This window comes from Loxodonta africana, chromosome 1, assembly GCF_030014295.1.
Source record: "Loxodonta africana isolate mLoxAfr1 chromosome 1, mLoxAfr1.hap2, whole genome shotgun sequence".
Lineage (NCBI taxonomy): Eukaryota > Metazoa > Chordata > Mammalia > Proboscidea > Elephantidae > Loxodonta > Loxodonta africana.
This window is the reverse complement of record NC_087342.1, coordinates 223857562-223876273: the sequence shown is the minus strand read 5'-3', so window position 1 is coordinate 223876273 and position 18712 is coordinate 223857562. Positions and strand designations below refer to the sequence as shown.

Here is an 18712-nt window from a genome sequence, read left to right as displayed (position 1 = left end):
AAGAAGTTAAATAAGCTTTGTTTTGTCATCACAGGGAAAGACTCTTTGAAGGATCTTAATTAACGCCAGCAGTTCTGCTCTCTCCTATGTGGTCGTTATGAGTCGGAATTGGCTCAATGGCAATGGGTTTATGGGTTTTCCTTTAGTTTAAGCCATTGGAACACCAACATCATCCAAAACACACTCATTTAATTTCATTCAACTCATGCGGTTTCTTTTCCAGAGCTGATGGGGGCTGAGTAAGTATGAAATTATAACGTTGGTAATAACTCCCCTTGTTCTTCTTGGCAGGCACAGTCAGGTTCTGATCTTCAGGTTATACTGCTGATGACAATTTTCAATTAGCATTTAATACTCCCCCACAAAACACTCAACCTCTCCTTGGCACTGAACCCAGTGTTTCGGAGAAAAAAGTGCTCAGAAGCAAAGAAGGCCTTCTCCTTCATTGATCTCCTTCACAGCCTCTGTGCTCAGGGACACTGGAAGTCTCAATGATGTTATTCTCTACCACACCCGGGGCTTGCATTATTTATAGGGTTTACCACTCTGCTAGGAAGTTGACAAATCTTTTTTGCAAGCCCTGAAAAAAAAAATCTATTATGAAGGTGTTAGGAATAGACCGACACTTGACAGAATACATCCTCCATGAAGTGCACCATTTTTTTGACCAGTTTCATTGCTGTTAGAGAATCAGACTAATATAAAGGGTCAAGACTCTTAACATGGATGGAATTTTAAATGCTTACATTTCCAAAGCTAGTGTTCAGAGAACACCATTGTTGTAAGCTATGTCTTCTGATTTCAATGAATGACTCTGCTCTGCACAAAGAACTTTTGTCGTATGCGGTCAGCATTTATACTGAGATTCTGCTTGGACTCTTTGGCTGTAACATCAATTTAAATGTGAAACACTCAGTGATGAAGATATTTTGACCACAGAAATAATTGGTTTGACATTATTTTTCCTCACTGAATTTATTAGAAAATATAACAAGACTTATCAATGAGGAGTCAAATAATTTGCAGTTATCTGTCCTTAGAACTCTCTTTAGGTCAGCATCATCACCAACAAGATGGTTTTGAAATGACCCAGTGCATTGGAAGGAATCAACAGTAATGAAGAGAAGAAGGAAAGCCAACAGTGACATCCAAGCAATGTCTTGTTTTGCCTCTGCAAAGGGTCCCTTTCTTCTGGTTTAGAAATTGTAATTCCAAAGAGATGAACTATGGTGCAAAGTATTATAATAGATAATATACTTGACCTAGGGAAAGGCAAAAGCATTGGGTGAGACCTGAGATGTCACATGCTGAATGGTGTGAGCCCAGTGGGAGTGAAGATGAACTGGGAGCAAATAACAAAACTCCTTACTTTATATAGCACTTCATAGTTTATTGCACTCTTTGACGTATCTTACCTAATTTAGATGGAAAACCCATGTGAGATAGAATATGATTTTTATTCCTTTATTAAAGCTTAACAAATGAGATACAAGGAGGTTGGGTAACTAGCATAACTGGTAAGGGGTAGAGACTCAAACATGTCTTTTCTCCTCCCCAGTTTAGTATTCTATCTACTCTACTCTGCTTGCTCTGAAGAGAGCTGTCATGGATTGAATTGTGTCCCTCCAAAATATGTGTCAACTTGATTAGGCCATGATTTCCAGTATTGTGTGGTTGTCCTCCATTTTGTGATTGTAATTTTATGTTAAAGAGGATTAGGGTGGAATTGTAACACCCTTACCGAGGTCACATCCTTGATCGTTTTATCTCTCAAGAGATAAAAAGGAAAGGGAAGCCAGCAGAGAGGGGGAACCCCATACCACCAAGAAAATAGTGCCAGGACCAGAGTGTGTTTTTTGGACCGGAGGTCCCTGTGTGCAGAAGTTCCTAGTCCAGGGAAAGATTGATGAGAAGGCCAACAGAGAGAGAAAGCCTTCCCCTGGAGCTGACACCCTGAATTTGGACTTTTAGCCTACTTTACTGTGAAGAAATAAAGTTCTCTTTGTTAAAGCCATCCACCTGTGGTATTTCTGTTATAGCAGCACTAGATAAGTTAGACGAGAGCTAACTGGTCAACTTTAAGGACATTTTTAAAACATTCTGATCTTTAGTTTTTCTGGGAGTTAATTTACCACTTAGTCTACAAGTAGTTTCTTATAATTCAGAGAAGTAAAACACATAGACCAACCTCTTAAATTTCCTTGACAACTAGGACTCATTTTTCTCATCCATAAAATGAGTAAGTTGAATCAGATCTGTGCTTTTCAACGTGGGCTACATATAAGAATCAACTGGGGGGAGTTTTGAAGGCTACTTATGCCAAGACAGAAACCCTAGTAGCTTAGTGTTTAAGAGTTTGGCTGCTAATCAAAAGGCTGGCAGTTCAAATCCACCAGGCACTCCTTGGAAACCCTGTGGGGCAGTTCTACCCTGTCCTACGGTTGCTATGAGCAACAGGTTCGGTTTGGTTTTTTGCTATGCCAAGACATTACCACTCCCCCCCCGGCCCCCTGCATTCCTGATTTAATTAGCCTTAGGTGGGGCATCCATGTTTTAAGTTTCCTGGTGATTCTAATATGCAACTATGATCGAGAACCACTGGGCTGGAAGGTATTGGAAGCCTCTTCCTTCTATGTGTCTAAGGATTTGTGCGATTGTTCTGATGTTTCATGAGTTAATTAAATAGAATCTCAAATTTTATCACTCATTTATCTTTTCTGGAATCTTTGCTAGAATTTAGATCTAGTGCCAACTACAGATAGTCTGAGAACTATGAATTTTTCAGCTGGACTATATGTATTTGAATTGTTGTATTGGAGAAAACTATTGAATGCATCATGAACTGCCAGAATAACAAATAAATCAGTCTTAGAAGAATACAACCAGAATGCTTCTTATAAGTGAGGATGGCGAGACTTTGGCTCACTTATTTTGGACACGTAATCAGAAAAGACCAATTGCTAGAGAAAGACATCATGTTTGGTAAAATAGGACAGCAAAAATGAGGAAAATCCTCAGTGAGATGAATTGACATAATGGCTACAAAAAGGAACCCAAACGTTTCAAAGGTCTTGGAGATGGCCAGGACCCGGTATGGTTTTGTTCTGTTGTATGTAAGGTTTCTGTGAGTCAGAGCTGACTCGACGGCAACTAACTACAACAACATATGTCATTCAGTTAAAGTTCAAATTGTGTCTCCTTGCAAATTTCTGCCTGATGGCCATCTGGCCTAATCTATAGAATTTATATACATGGCCAGAAGTGTTCTCTGAGCATAACTGATCAAAGGAACCATCATTTAGAGGTAGAACTGGATTAAAGATGTGAAAGCAGGCAGGAAGGAGATTTCAGCAAATATTTTGGAAATCATTTAACAAAATTGCATAAAATAAACCAAAGGATGACAAAACACAGAACACCTCAGCCTACCATATTGCTCCTTTGTATCCAGCTAGACAGTCTGAGTTCTAAAACACAAGGAATAACATTTTTAAAGAACTGCATAAAACAATTTCCTTTGTAAATGAGCAAGTTACGTAAGTCAAAAAGAAAAGAAAAGAAAAAAAAATCCAGGCAATGAGCTTTTGTGTTTTCAGAGGCAAAAAGTGAAGTTGAGTGAGATGAAGTTGCCACTCAGTAGCTGGGTGCATGGGGGTGGCTGCAGGGGGGCTGGCATGCAGGCATAAGTGTCTTTGAGGACAGATTTTACATTTGTGAAGAAGTTAATATAAATTTGCAGATGACGGTTTCAAGTGTTCCTGAAAGCTTCCAAATGATTGATGATGATAATACTGGGAGAAAGCCTAGAAAATTGCACAGATTTGAGATAACCACAGAGCATATCCAGTAGAGGAGAATTCTTCAAAAATGTCTTTTTCTAAGCACTTACTCTCTAATCAGTGACTAGGGTTGGTAATGAACACTGCTGCTCACCTGGGTCAAATGAAGAGTTAGGGTTTAGAGATGAGACTCTGGAGTGAACTAGAGGCAATCCTATGTGACTGGTATTATAAACCAACTTTAACATCAGGTCCAGAAAAGCAGTATTGTTTGTCATAACAATCTACGGAAACAGTGATGGTTTATATTAAACTTCCTGTTTGTGTGGTCATTTTCTGAAGGCAATATGTTATTTCATGTCCACTGAAAGAATGAAAAGAACATGAATTAGCCTGCACAGTGCCAGAGATGGGGTCCCTGGGTGGTGCAAATGGTTAAGCGTTTGGAAAAGTTGAAGGTTCAAGTCTACCCAGAGGCACCTTGGAAGAAAGGCTTGTTGATCTACTTCCAAAAAATCAGCCACTGAAAGCCCTGTGGAGCAGAATTCTACTCTGACGTATACGGGGTCACCAAGAGTCAAAGCTAACTAGGCAGCAACTGGTTTCTGGTACCAGAGATGAGCAAATAGCAGCCTGTGGGCCAAATGGAGCTCACCATCTCTTTGCATGGCCTGCCAGCTAAGAATTGTTTTTACATATTTAAATGGTTGGAAAAAAAATCAATAGAATAGTATATTGAGAAACGTGAAAATCATATGGAAACTCAAATTTCAGTGCCCATAAAGAAGGTTTTTTGGGAAACCTTTCCTACAGTCACTTTCATTCATTCATGTGTTGTCTCTGGCTGCTTTTATACTACAATAGCGGAGTTGCATAGTTCCAAGAGACGGCATCTGCCTTGCAAAACCTAAAATATTTACTTTCTCGCCCTTGACAGAGAAAGTTTGCTGATCCTAGTCTAGACTGAGCCAAGTGACCACTCTTCATCCAATGCAAATGAGTCATATTTGCCTCTAATGTGGGAAAATGGAGGAGCCTGGTGCTGCGATGGTTGAGTGGTTGGCTGCCAACTGAAAGGTTGGCGGTTTGAACCCACCAACTGCTCCGCAGGAGAAAAATGCGGCAGTCTGCGTCTGTAAAGATTACAGCCTTGGTAGGTAAACTATGGGGCCGTTCTACTCCGTCCTACAGGGTCACTTTGGGTCAGAATCGACTTGACAACAATGAGTTTTGGTTTTGGTGGTAAAATGAGATGAGATGCTTACCTCGGAATCATTTAAATCCACACTTTACTTCGGCTCGTGAAAGTGTTGTGGTATAAAATGGGTTTTTATGTACCAGAATGAGTTCTTACTTTATTTGTGCATTTTTGCCATTCTCAGTGTGAAGGAGCCAGATTAAGTCAAAGACCGGGAGCCATTCGTTCAGTTGCAGGCAGAGCTCTTTATGGTTCTTATTAAAAACAAGATTAAAGATTTTGTGACTTAGAAATTACTCCAAAGTCGGCTAGGTTTGTGTCAAGTCATTTTATAGTTGTGCAACTATTTGCAATGACATTCTATTTATTACTTTTCCTTCTTAACATGAAGCTTTCCTGAAAATAACAAGATTCCACGCAATTGTACTGAATCCTAAATAGTAAATATGATCCAGATATTCATCTATTTAATAATGCTAATTAGAGATAATCTCTGTTTTAGATACACAAGGGATCAATCTAATTTTGAGAATTTTATTTCAGTATGTAATACAAAGTATAGCGTACACTTTTTGCAATTTGCTTGGCATGCCTTGGTACGTGGTGATGGTGATGACTGAATCACAAGGGAGCCCAATTTGTTCTCTAACTCGCTCCTCCTGATTATAATAAATGATTTAAAAAACCTTGTTTTATGTCATGAGCTTATTACGGTATTTTATGTGAAAGATAGCTTAATGTTTTTCTTCATCTGTGTTTTAAAAATATTTCCTGGAAGAACATTGTATGTGCTAACTTTTTATTTTTTCACTTCTTGAAAATGTTTTGCCCTTAAAATTAACAATAGTTTATAAATATAATCAAATATGCAGTCAGTGCTTAAATTTTTAATTGTCTCGTGTGTTATCTTTTTTTTTTTAGTTTGTTTCAATGAGATGCTCACATTGATATTAGTTTATATATTCTTAAGTTTTTTTAATAGACTATTTTTAGGTAAACTTCTTTAAATTTTACTTTCTATATGGTGATTATAAGAGTAATAATCTATTCCTTATTCAAATTCTGTGGATGTGTGTGTATAGATGTGTGTGTGCATTTAAATTTATGTTTTGCTGATATTATTCACCTGTATAGATCTTTCATGATTCAAGGCATAAAAACTAAATACGCATGAACAAAGCAGTGCATTGAGGGAATTATCTGAATTAGAATTTGTGTCTCGATAATCTCAGGTAAACCTGAATTACTGAAAATTTTACATTACATGACAATTTAAAGATGGACAAATCCGTTGCTCAGAGTTGAAATGTTGAATTTCTTAGCTAACCCAAAGAGATAGTTGTGGATCAAGTCTTCAAGGATGATCAAGTGACATTCTGTAAAATCATGGAAAAACCGCACAGATTTTTTGCAATAGTAGATCACGGAATGGCACAGGACTGGGCAATGTTTCATTTTGTTGTACGTAATGGTACAATGAGTCAGAGCCAACTCGAGACAACTGAAAACAACAGAAGCCCCTATTATGGGTTACAATTCAGGGAAGGGGTGGTAGGAGTTATTTGGGGAGACTGCAAGAAGGAAAGGATTTAAGTTGGGACTTAAAGAATAGGACTAATTTTGATTAAAAAAAAAGCAGTGGACAGATAAGAGGGGAAAATAGAAGAAAATATAAAGAGGAGGAAAATACAAGGTATATTTAAAGATAATGAATAAAAAATCACCTTAATTGAATTTGGTCAAACATTAATTTAAATCATTGGTTTTAGATGCTGTCGAGTCCGTACAGACTCATAGTGACCCTATGTGTAACAGAACGAAACACTGCCTGGTCCTGCGCCATCCTCAAAATTGTTGTTATGTTTGAGTCCATCGTTGCGGTCACTGCGTCAATCCATCTCATCAAGGGCCTTCCTCTTTTTTTCTGACCCTCTGCTTTAGCAAGCATGGCATTCTTCTCCAGGGACTGGTCCTTCCTGATAACATGTCCAAAGCACATGAGACAAAGTCTTACCATCCTCACTTCTAAGGAGCATTCTGGATGTACTTATTTCAAGACAGATTATTAGTGTAATAATTTTCAGATAATCTAAACAGTTACTATTAGAATCATTTTAGGGATCCCACTTATATGCAACTGCTAAGCTACCACATGACTGAATTTTAGAAAAACTGTACTTGACGACATTCTTGTTAAAATTCTTGCCTGGATAGAAACTTATATCGAGACAAAGATGAACTTTCCCTCATTACAACCCATCACATATTCCATCGCATTTGAGAGCTTTACAAATTTTCATTTTATTAGATTTTGTGGAACCAGTATCTCTCTGTATTAATTTTCACACAAAGTATGATTAATTTCTGAAGGCAAATATCAAAGCTATAGCCCCATGAATTAAAAAGGGGATGAAACACACACACCCAGCTCACAGAGAAACAGGGAGAGAGAGAAAGAGAACACAATATCATCTGGGTTTAAGCTGAATCCGCTGACCTTATATAGAATCCAAGGGGCCGGGATGGAATTGGAAACAAGATTATTTAATTTTGCAGCAGAAGAGTACTTTTTTTTCTGTAGATATTATAGCTTATACAATCATGGAGAAACTGTCCTGGAGGTTTCCATAGGAAATTTTAGTACTGGAAAGGATATTAAAATTCTCATCCAATTCATGCATCTTACAGATGAGGAGAATGAGGCCCAGAATGGATCAGAGCTGAGTCACGATTGATGTTTGGAACCTTGAGTTCAAAGCAAAGCTTCTCTTCTAAGCTATCATCCCTTTCTAAATTCAAGCCTTAGTTCAAGGGCCTTCAGTCTGAGGAGCTGGTGGGGAAGAAAGTAAGGTGACCTGAGGCAAGAAACGATCGCCAAGAAAAGAATCTGCTGTGGCAAACTCACTATATGTCACTTCGTGTGTATGACGCTTCTTGTATATGATGCTTGAAGACTCTGAAAGTTTCTTAAGCTTACTTATCAGAAGATAATCTTACAAGTATTACACAACTTGAAATCAGTGTGGCTGGAGATGGTAGCTTTTGTCTCGCTGCCTCTCATAATTTGTCAGAAGGCACAAGAAGCTTTATTTCCATTATATATACAAAGCAAACTGTTTCCATTGAGAAGAAGTGAACTGAACACTATACATGACTGTCGTCTACTTCGTGTCTGTTGAGTAAAACTTAAACCTTCCTGAATCCCGAGGCAGGAAAAAATGGAGGGAAACATTTTTCTCATGAACTATATTGATCATTCTAATTGAGGTTACTTACTAGGGTTTTTCTTAAGAATTACTAAATATTAAGAAAAACTTAGAGTGAATGAGCCTGTAAGAACTCTATTTGCTTACTATGCCGGCGCACAGTGGCCAACAATAAAATGACGTGTTTGGCAGAATCTGAGACAAGGGCTTGTGTGAAGGAAGGTGCATCAAATTGGAAAGTGATTCCAGAGAACAGGAGTGGGGCTGGGAGAGTGAAACAGGAAAGGAGGAAAAGCCAGTACCAGTTATATCCTTATGTTGGTTACAGTGTTGGCCAGTGGGGCTTGATGGAGCCTGGACTTTCTGAGGCTCCATGCTATTCACTTCTCAGAACTGTGCACCTGACTGGAGAGAGGAACAAAGTGGAGCAATTGGCTACAGGCTCCTGTTGCCCCTCGTCAGGGGCTGCTCTGTGGGGCATTAACTTTCTCAAACTTCCAGGTAGTATAGATGTGAGTGCCGGGCTGATTCCTGAGAAAGGCAGTGTACTCAGAGAAACTCCAGACGGAAGGTGGATGATACTGAGACAACGATGGTGGAGCCCCGGGGTGTAGTGGTTAAGAGCTAGGGCTGCTAACCAAGAAGCCGGCAGTTTGAATTCACCAGCTGCACCTTGAAAACCCTGTAGGGCAGTTCTACTCTGTCCTGTAGAGTCGCAATAAGTCGAAATTGTCTTGACAGCAAAGACTAACAACGATGGTGGATTTTACTTAGCCACTCTCTTTACTTTCCTTTGTGTTTGGAAAATTTCAGAAAATATTTGATAGTTCGCTCTTTCAAGAAAGAAGGGACAGAGAGGAGAGGGAAAAGAAACTCAAATGATAATTCTGTGCCAATGTCAGAGACACAGCTTACAACAGAGGAAACTAAAAGCAATTAAGAGTGTTTGGGTCCACACAGAGGAAGAGCTGTTCGAGAAAGAAATAGCATATATAGGGGACATAGCAATTACAGTAGACTTCTAATAGCTGATATCAGAAGCTCTCTAGTACTAAGTGAAAGGTAAACAAATAGTTATGCTGCGATGTACTTTGGTTAAAGACAGAATTTTATTTAGAAATTGTTGTTTTTTCCCTTTAAATCCATCCTCTAGAGTATTTCGAGTTTTCCAAAAAAGAAAGTAAACTTTATTAAAAATTGTTCTCTAAATAAACTGTTACCTTTTTTATTTTGTGAAAAGTACTAGTGGCCATATTCACTGACATTCATTCAAGTTAATTTACATATACATGCATATATATGTATATATACATATGTACATATACATGAATATATTTATATATACTTATAATATACATTATACATATATATACACATACAGTCCTTGGATGCTGCAAATGGTTAAGATGCTTGACTGCTAACTGAAAAGTTGGTGGTCGAGTCTAGCCAGAGGTGCTCCAGGAAAAAAAGTCGGGTGATCTATTTCCAAAAAAAAAAAAAAATATATATATATATATATATCAGGCATTGAAAACTCTATGGAGCACAGCTCTACTCTGACACACACGGGTGTCATCTTGGCTGCAAATTAAATAAAACATTATTAGTACTTATTCTCTCAGTTATGGAAATCTGAGTCAAACTAAAAGCTTACATCTCTGCTCCAAGCAGGCATGATAGATCATTTTACAGTTTAAAGCTGAATCAGATAGTTAGTATTTTGGACAAGTATAAGTTCATTGCACCTGCTCTAAACCAGCAATACTTTTTACTGGCATGAAAATGACAGTAACGCCTTGCGTATATGTAGATGCCCTATTCTGATAACTAGTTGTATTAAGAATTTGTCTAGATAAATTAAGAAATTATCTTAAGAATTAAGATGATATCATTTGTCACTCTTGATTGGAAATTTACCTGGAAGGACACACAGCCTACAGACACCTAACAGTCTTTAGCTCTTTTCTTCTTTCAACAGTGTCTTCACAGATCATGTGCTTAGCTACATGGACAAATTTTTTTGGACAAAAAATATCATATAACAAATACGTCTGGAACTATATCAGTTTTTAGAGCTATGGCTAACCCTTTGCTTTTATCAAATATTTTCAGTAAATAAAAACACCACTGATTGATCTTTTTTCTTTAAAAGATTCTTGGCAATAATACATTATCATTAAACCCATTACCCCCACTTAAAAAGAAGGTTACTTTTTGTGATATTTTATTGCCCTATTTTCCAGAATCTTTGTGGTAATTTTTGTAATGGTATTATCCTGCAAGCATTATTTTTTCTTTAAAACAAACAAAAAAGCTTCAAGATGATGAATACTTACAACATTTCAGTCATTTAACATCTGTGTTTTAAGTCTTTAGATCATGTAGCAGTATTGCTTTTCTTCCCTTACACTTCTTAGAACAGCAGTGTGGTAGACTCCTCCCTCCTTAAGTGATACTATTTAATAATGTTATTGATGAAGGTACAATGATGGTAATGATGATGATGGTGAAGTTAGGTCACACAGAACAGAAAAGCATTCATCACAGCATCTGTACTACCAGTTGTTGTTTTTGTTGCTGTTGTCGTTATTGTCATCTACGTCTCATGATTCACTCAATGTACTAAGCCATTCTAATAAATAGTACCTTAACCTCGTCAGGGAACTGTAACTACTTGACCATTCAAACGTATTTGTTGAATTTTAAATAGTGCCAGTAAGGGAGCATTTCACCTCAATACTTTAATAGAAGCAGCATCATACCCATCTTTTCAGCAGAGAAAATAATATCCCTGAGCTTAGAACATCACAACCTGGGGACAGTTAAATACACATACTTTCTTCACTCCCCCAATACTTTTCCTATCCCTTTCATGTAAACTGTTTCTCTGCATTCCCAGAATGTTATCTGACCTTGTAATTAATCATCTGAACTGCCACAGGTGGGTGTTTGGGGTGACCTTTCAAATAGTACTGCATTTTGTTAGAACTTTCTGTACAGAGAAGTAAAGCACAATATCACGTCCTCAGCAAGATGCAATGTCACCATCCTTCTCCAAGTCAGCAAGTGGCCAGAGATAATGCCTTTCAAACAAATTTACCCAACCAGTAACCTTTGGAATAAGACTAATCTTATTAGTAATTAATCTTATTAATCACAGCCGGTTGCTGCTCTATGGGCTCTCTCTTTATAGAAAAGCATAAACAAGAGGGGAGAAAAATGAGGAAGGAAAGTGCCAAGGAGAAGTAATAAAAGGGAGTAAAAGATGATGTTTCAGATGGCAGGCTTTCTAGATGTTTTGGTAATTTCTCTTTAGTGCTTTTTCCTTCAAGATTCTAGCCATGAATTTGGGGTACTTAGTTATTCCTATGTTATTACTGCTAATTAAATCCTTGCTGCCTATCTAATAGTTGAATTTAACTCAAATCATGATTTGCCACCCTGGTAAGCACAAAATTATATTGGTTAAGGAAGATTCAGTGGTATTGAACTAATGAACTATCTGTCCTTAGGGAAATTCTTTATATTCTTGATGCCTCAGTTTACTCACTTAGCATAGATAATCTCTAGGGTTCCTTCTAGCTCCATCAGTTTATGATCCTATGAATTTTCTCAGGCAAAATGGAAAACATATTTTCCCTTCACAAGACAGGAAATTAGTTATTCTTTTTATTATCATAACTGAAGAATGACCCTTGATTTTTATTTTTTATATGAATCTTTGTATTGGATTACATAAAGTAAATGTTTCGGAAAATACATTCTTTAATTCTCTTCCCTCATTTTTCCTTCTGTTGTTCTCCTTTCTGTCAATAGATGGCGCTCTTTTCTCAGAGACCCTGCTTATCGCATTCTTCATAGAAAGATCAGGGAAATTGGTTTTACTCTTTAACAATCATTAATTAAATAAAACAAACATAGAAGTAGAAATAATCGATTACAAGCAATTTGTAATACTTTGATAATGGAAGCAAAATAGGAAAATGCTTGTTAAAAGAGTAAGGAGCTTCACTGAAACCTGCAATACTTGCTGAAGGAGTGAAGCAAATGTAACTAAATATGAAAATGCCATGTTCACTACAGACATATAACCCCTAAACCCAAAAACTAAACCCAGTGCTGTCGAGTCGATTCCGACTCATAGCGACCCTAGGGTAGAACTGCCCCATAGAGTTTCCAAGGAGCACCTGGCGGATTCAAACTGCCGACCCTTTGGTTAGCAGTCGTAGCACTTAACCACTATGCCACCAGGGTTTCCATATAACCCCTAGTAGGAAGAAAATCCCAAGTCAGGAACCACTTTCAAGTGTTAAGATATTTACTTTAAATTAATTCCTTAACTGTAATATTTTCATATTCACATTTAGGATTTGAATATCCACACCAGTACCAAAATAATCTATATCAATCTCAGTTAATATTAAGAGCTGACACACTCTTTGTCAAAAAAACCTGGAGCATCTGGATGAACAGAAAGTGGACCATAAACTCTCTTGAAATAATTTCACTGGATAAAGACACTTTTTTCAGAGTCCCTATTACAATCTCCTATATAATAGTTAATACTGCAGAATAAGGCTGCTTTTTGTCACTTCCAATTGGTTCCAACTCTAAGAGGTGTTGAACAACAATGAGCACATCCTGCGGTTTTCCTGGACCACCCTCCCTATTTCAGATTCCCTTTGCCACTCCCCTGGCACATCTGCAGTCCTACCAACTGCAAATTGGTCTAGGCAACACACTGGCAGATTTGTCACAACAAAGAACCACATGGAGAGAAACCAGGAAACAATTCTTCTATCAAGTGTGGCCTCAGAATGCAAAGACGAGTGAGGTAAAGACGAAGAGAAGGGGCAGGGTAGTGGTATACCAAAATCTTCATAAGCCAGCAGGAGAAGGAAAGTAGCCAAGGTTCATGTTCTAAGAGACCTGAGACTGAGGGCCCACCAATTAGGGAAAACCAAGCAGAATTCCTCTTGCACTATTCTACAATTACTGGTTTCCCAGCTCCTGGAAAGGCACTGTAGTACTGCGTGCCCAAGAACCCTCTTGGCTCAGTGTAAGCAGGAGTTGTAAGACAGAACATTTTTGCCAGAGCAGAGTAATATGGCTTTTTACCAAAGCAACTTCTCTGTTCCTGATATTTTGGATTCTTTATCAATGGAGTGAAAAATAGAAAAGTACATATTCTTCCCCAAACAGCAACCACTCTATTCACAGTGGCTCCCAGTCTTCCTTGTTTACCTTCCCTTCTGTCAACCACAGGCCAAACACTCTGCCTTGGGGATTAGGTACCCTCCATTCCGCTATTAGCTCCTGAGGGCTCCACACAAGCCCTGCCGCCTTTCTTACCTGATAATAACATACATGACCAGGAAGTTTCCGAAGAGACCCACCACGCACACGATGGAGTAGAGGGCTGTGATGGTGATGGCTGTGATCACTGAAGGACTGCCGGTCGGAGGGCACAAGCTGTCGCTCCCGCCCAACTCGGTACGGTTCGGACCGCACGGGTCGGACAGGTTGCCATCTAAGTGGGACAAGTTGACCCAGGACCTGGGGCTAGGTGCTGGGGAGCAACTTGCAGAGCTCGTGAAAGGATCGGTGCAATTGCTGGAGATCGCGGGACCGGAGCCGCTGTCCATGGTGCTGATGACCGGCTGCGGACCACGTTGTGAGGTAGCCCCAAGCACCGGGACTTTTCAGGTTCCACGCGCCTCGGTCGCTTCCTCCCGCCGCTGCCTCAGCTCCTGCTATTTCCTACGAAGAGCAGTCCTGGCAGAGTAAGAGGGGAGCGTCAGGCAGCAGGGCAGAGCTTAGCATCTGACATGATCTTCTGCCTGGAGCCCCCTCCCACCTTAGTAGTACACGGAGACACAACCCCAACCCTACACCGCTAGGGGAGGGGAGGGAAAGCTGAGAGGGATCCAGGCTAGAAGGGAGGGAGGAGAGAGAGGGATGGATTTTGCGCAAAACGATGCAAGGAGTTGGTCTCCTCACTTGGCACTCATCTCTGCAAACAGGTCTAAGGAGGGGCAGAGAGGGGGAAGAGGGTACAGAGAAGGGTTGGGGAGGGAGACAGACTGAGAGTTGGTTTTTGGCAGCGGTGAAGTAAAAGAAAGAGGCTGACATCACTCCATTCTCCAATTCCGTTTCTCCTTTATAAGGAGCCCTGGTGGTGCAGTGATTAAAGTGCTCCGCTGCTAACGGAAAGGTCCTCGATTCAAACCCAGCAGCCACTCCACGGGAGAAAGATGTGGCAGTCTGCTCCCTGAAAGATTACAGCCTTGAAAGCCCTATGGGACAGTTCTACTCTGTCTTCCAGGGTTGCTATGAGTCGGAATCGACTGGAATGCACAGGTTTTCTGTCTTTTTTTTGGTTTTCTCTTTATAATCTGAGAGGAAAGACATTGCAGCCCTTAACAACATTTACACACCAATGCTATTCCCTCCCTATTGTCTACTGTAATCACTGAGGCAAAAGATTGCCTAAGTTCTCTTCTGTAGCCCTCATCACCTCAGCCCCACACATCTACGAAAAGGCAATAATGTTTTTCATATCACTAAATGAGTATTTCCAACATTCCAAACCTGTCCGAAACAAGAGTGATCCTTTCTCTGAACAAGGTGAGAAACAAACTTTTGTGGAGGAAACCTGTTCTTTTACTCCGTGTCGTTCCAGTTTCTCCTAGAGGAGAAGCTTTCTTTGCATCTAATTTCTGTCCTGGTAGGGAAAATAACTGGTTACAGTAATTAGGGGGGTTGTGGAATCCACCAGGCACTCCTTGGAAACCCTATGGTACAGTTCTACTTTGTCCTTTAGGGTTGCTTCGAGTAGCGATTGACTCGATGGCAATGGATTTGGTTTGGTTTTTGGCATTTAGTAAAGTCAGCTAAAACTAATGCTGGTCCTCCACACCTTAAATCTCCTAGACAATTTTGTAATTATTTGAGTCTCTTTTTTATCTCTGGGCTTTCTACATGGGCATGTGCTTCTAAGGAGGCAGTCAAAATCAAACAAAATTTATATTACTTCTTTCTGTTTTCTAGAATAGAAATTCCGGGAGGGTCTACAATCTCCAGTCTGGAACTGGAGTGGCCCTCAAGCAAGATTCTTAAGAAATAAGGATGCCTTTTAAATTTTATATTTTCTTCTAAGTCCACATGTAAAAATGGTGAGGGCATGGCAGGGGCAGCTGACTTGCTCTAACTTTAAGAGGTGGAGGAGCGAATCATCATTAACACCAGCCCGGGGCTGATTCTCATGTGGTAGAGGTCAGACATGCCTCCTCTCTCCAACCCCCTTACCAACACTGATATCAGCCGCCCCTCTCATGGCATTCTCCACCTCTCTGCTGGGTTCAGCAATTCATCGCAATGGTCACATGGAAGTCACAAGCCATATTTACAGTTTTGGGGCTATTATGGTAATGGATTACAATTCAGGATACAGTTCTTCAATCAGGATAGCTTCTTCTAAGCCATGCCTAGAGGCAGCCTAGTGGGATGGCAAAACTGACCTATCCCCTTGTTATGGTTCCATATACCTTATTTGCATGACCCCACCCCTACAAGAGTGCCAGACACATACCTTATTTGCATTATTGGCAAGCTGCTCAATCTCTCTGGTGGGCCACAAGCACCTGATTTGCAAAATCCCACACAATCATTTGTTAGGAATTATAAGACCATGGCTAGAAAGGCCGTATAAAAGTGATTTATCACACCACACCACAAATGTTTCTATTTTAGCAGTAAATGTTTAAATCAATCAAGAGTACATTTTTTGCATTTTTTCCTTTGTTTTTGATAAAGTTAATACTAACTATGAAATAATCTCCATTTCTGTACATATGTATATATGTGCATGTATAAATATCTTTTAACTATAAACATTAGAAATAAATATCCTCAAGCAGTCGTAGAAATTTAACTGCACTTTGGGTAGCAGGGAGAGGGGACAACTTAGAAGGAACATTTAATTCCAATATTATTTTTAGGCATTTTTCTTGAAAATAGACAAGTCATAGGTAAACTGTACTAATCATAGTTATTTTGCCAATGCTCAGTATATTTTTATCCTTTTACATTAAAGAGTATAATTTTAGCACTAAAATGTTACAGGATCTCCTAGAGACTAATAAAAATACCTTAACACATTCTTCCAAGAAATAATATATCAATTCACATTGAACTGAAATCTATCTGCCATTCATTCCATCCTGTGACGACATGCAGACCCAGCCTAAGCTTACTACATGTGAAAGACAAAGGGGTACAGTGAAGTCAGGCCTGGCCTTGGAGACAGATCCTTTTGTGACTCTTGAACTTCTCACTTCTTAGCTGTAACAGTTTAGATATGCTACTTTAGCTCATTGAGTGACACTTTTCTCTTCAGTTAGAAAAGAGGGGGGAGATAATAATGCTCACCTTATATGGGTGTTGGCAGGATTAAATGAGATACACTATGAAACAGTAGTTATGTAATAAATTATGACTAGTATTGTTATTATTATTACGGAAACCCTGGTGGCGTAGTGGTTAAGAGCTAACGAAATGTTGGCAGTCAAAATCTACCAGGTGCTCCTTGGAAACTCTATGGGGCAGTTCTACTCTGTCCTATAGGGTCACTATGAGTTGGAATTGACTCGACGGCGGTGGATTTCTTTTTTTTTTTCTTTGTTATTATTATTATACTTCATATATCTAAAATTATGTGAGTAGTATCTTCTACAAGTTTTGAGTCCTTTCAGTAGCCTAGTCTCTTTTCTATTCAATATAGTTTATATGGAAACCCTGGTGACCTAGTTGTTAAGTGCTGAAGCTGTTAACCAAAATTTCAGCAGTTCAAATCTGCAAGTGCTCCTTGGAAACCATATGGGGCAGTTCTACTCTCTCGTAGGGTGGCTAAGAATCAGAACAGTCTCAGATATAGTTATCTGCTCTTTATTATATCTATATATGTATGTATGTATATAGATATATGCGTTAACTATATATATAGTTGTCTGCTTTTAAAGTATAGCTCCAGAGCTAAATACAATGCCCTAAGTTTGACCTGACCTATAAAACTTGAGGACCACTATAAACTATAAAAACTCTTTTTCTTTTTAATGTTGCATTGCTTTCTTGACTCTCTTTAGCTTTATTACTGATACCATTCCCTAAGCGTGATTCAGACCAGTTCAACAAATATTTATTAAAGATCTGCTCTGGATGATATAAGAGTAGCTGGAGTTTAAAAAGACGGATACAATTGCTTGTAACCATAGAGTTTACTTCTTATATCTGATGATTCAGATTTTTGTCTGCACTTAATTTCCAGTTGTTTTGAAGGGGACCTGGGTACAACACTGTACATTTTTATTTTGAAATTACGTCTTGTTAGATCCAGTCCATGATTCAAATCCACCGAGGTCATTTAGAGTGGTGAATTTGCTATCTTTTGTATGTATGCTCCCTACTTTACTTCCTTTATTTACTCTCTCAGGTTTACATACTCTGTAATAAGATCCCTGAAGGTAGGCACTCTCATAACACACTACTTAGTACATCGTAGACTCTCACACTTTCTCTCTCTCTATTGAAAAAATATATATGTGTGTGTGGTAATGAATCACCTTATCAAAAAATGAAACAATTTAGCCTTTATTCTTGGTCCTGAGAGAAGATAACTCTTGAAATTTCCTGAATAATTCAGATGTCTTTATAATTAATACCTCCATACCACATCTAAGGATTCATGCTAATGAGTGAAGGCCGGTCAAACCAGAAAGACCTTCTGGTAGCCTAATATCAATTAACCTCAGGAGGCATGACTTAACTTATCATGCATATACAATGAGGCCTCTGTCATGACTACATAATGAACCTAATAAAGGCTCTGAACATGGAGGCTCCAAGAGCTCCTTGGTTGGTGAAGTGAGGGTGATGTGCCCTCTTCGGGATGTGGAAGCTTTCTGCTGGGAACCCTCTCAGACCTCACCCACGTACCTCTTATGATGACCACATTTTGTATCCTTTTGCTATAATAAATCTACAATTGCAAGTACAGTACTTTCTGTAAGTTTTATGAGTTGTTCTAGTGAATTACTGAACCCAAAGGAGTAGTGGGAGTTAGCAGGGGAAAGTGAGAGAGCCTGGTGGGAAAACTCCAAATTTGTGACCAGCAGATCAAAAGTAAGGGTATTATGTGGACTTTTGAATTGATGGCTGGCATTTGCCTATTTAAAAGTCTGAAGGACAGTGACCTTTCAACTTATGAGCTCTGTTCTAGCTCTGGGTGGCTAAGAGCGCAGAGAGAGAGAGAGAGAGACATGGATGGCTAGTGTCAGAAATGATTGAGAAGTAAGAAAGTGGAATTTGATTAATCTTCACATTTTGGGGGTTGGGTTTGCATTCATTCTTATCCATAAATTGTGTATATGTACCTATGTAATATTTATACTTAGTTGAAAAAGTGATGAACACAAATCTCATGATATCCTCTAAAATAATCTGGATAATTCTAAATGACACAGCTTGAAAAA

The 18712-nt window shown here is 38.9% G+C and overlaps 2 protein-coding genes across 2 annotated transcripts in view; one reads left to right on the top strand and one right to left on the bottom strand.

Moving 5' to 3' along the window:
- Window positions 1–4756, top strand: part of IPCEF1 (interaction protein for cytohesin exchange factors 1) — a 319466-nt gene extending 314710 nt beyond the window's left edge. Inside the window, exon 15 of the mRNA XM_064292423.1 lies at window positions 4717–4756. Within this exon, the coding sequence (XP_064148493.1) occupies window positions 4717–4741 (25 nt within the window). The 3' untranslated portion in view covers window positions 4742–4756. The remainder of the gene's footprint in view (window positions 1–4716) is intronic.
- OPRM1 (opioid receptor mu 1) overlaps window positions 1–13883 on the bottom strand; it is a 43180-nt gene extending 29297 nt beyond the window's left edge. Inside the window, exon 1 of the mRNA XM_010588919.3 lies at window positions 13536–13883. Within this exon, the coding sequence (XP_010587221.2) occupies window positions 13536–13828 (293 nt within the window). The 5' untranslated portion in view covers window positions 13829–13883. The remainder of the gene's footprint in view (window positions 1–13535) is intronic.
- Window positions 13884–18712: the final 4829 nt, after the last annotated feature.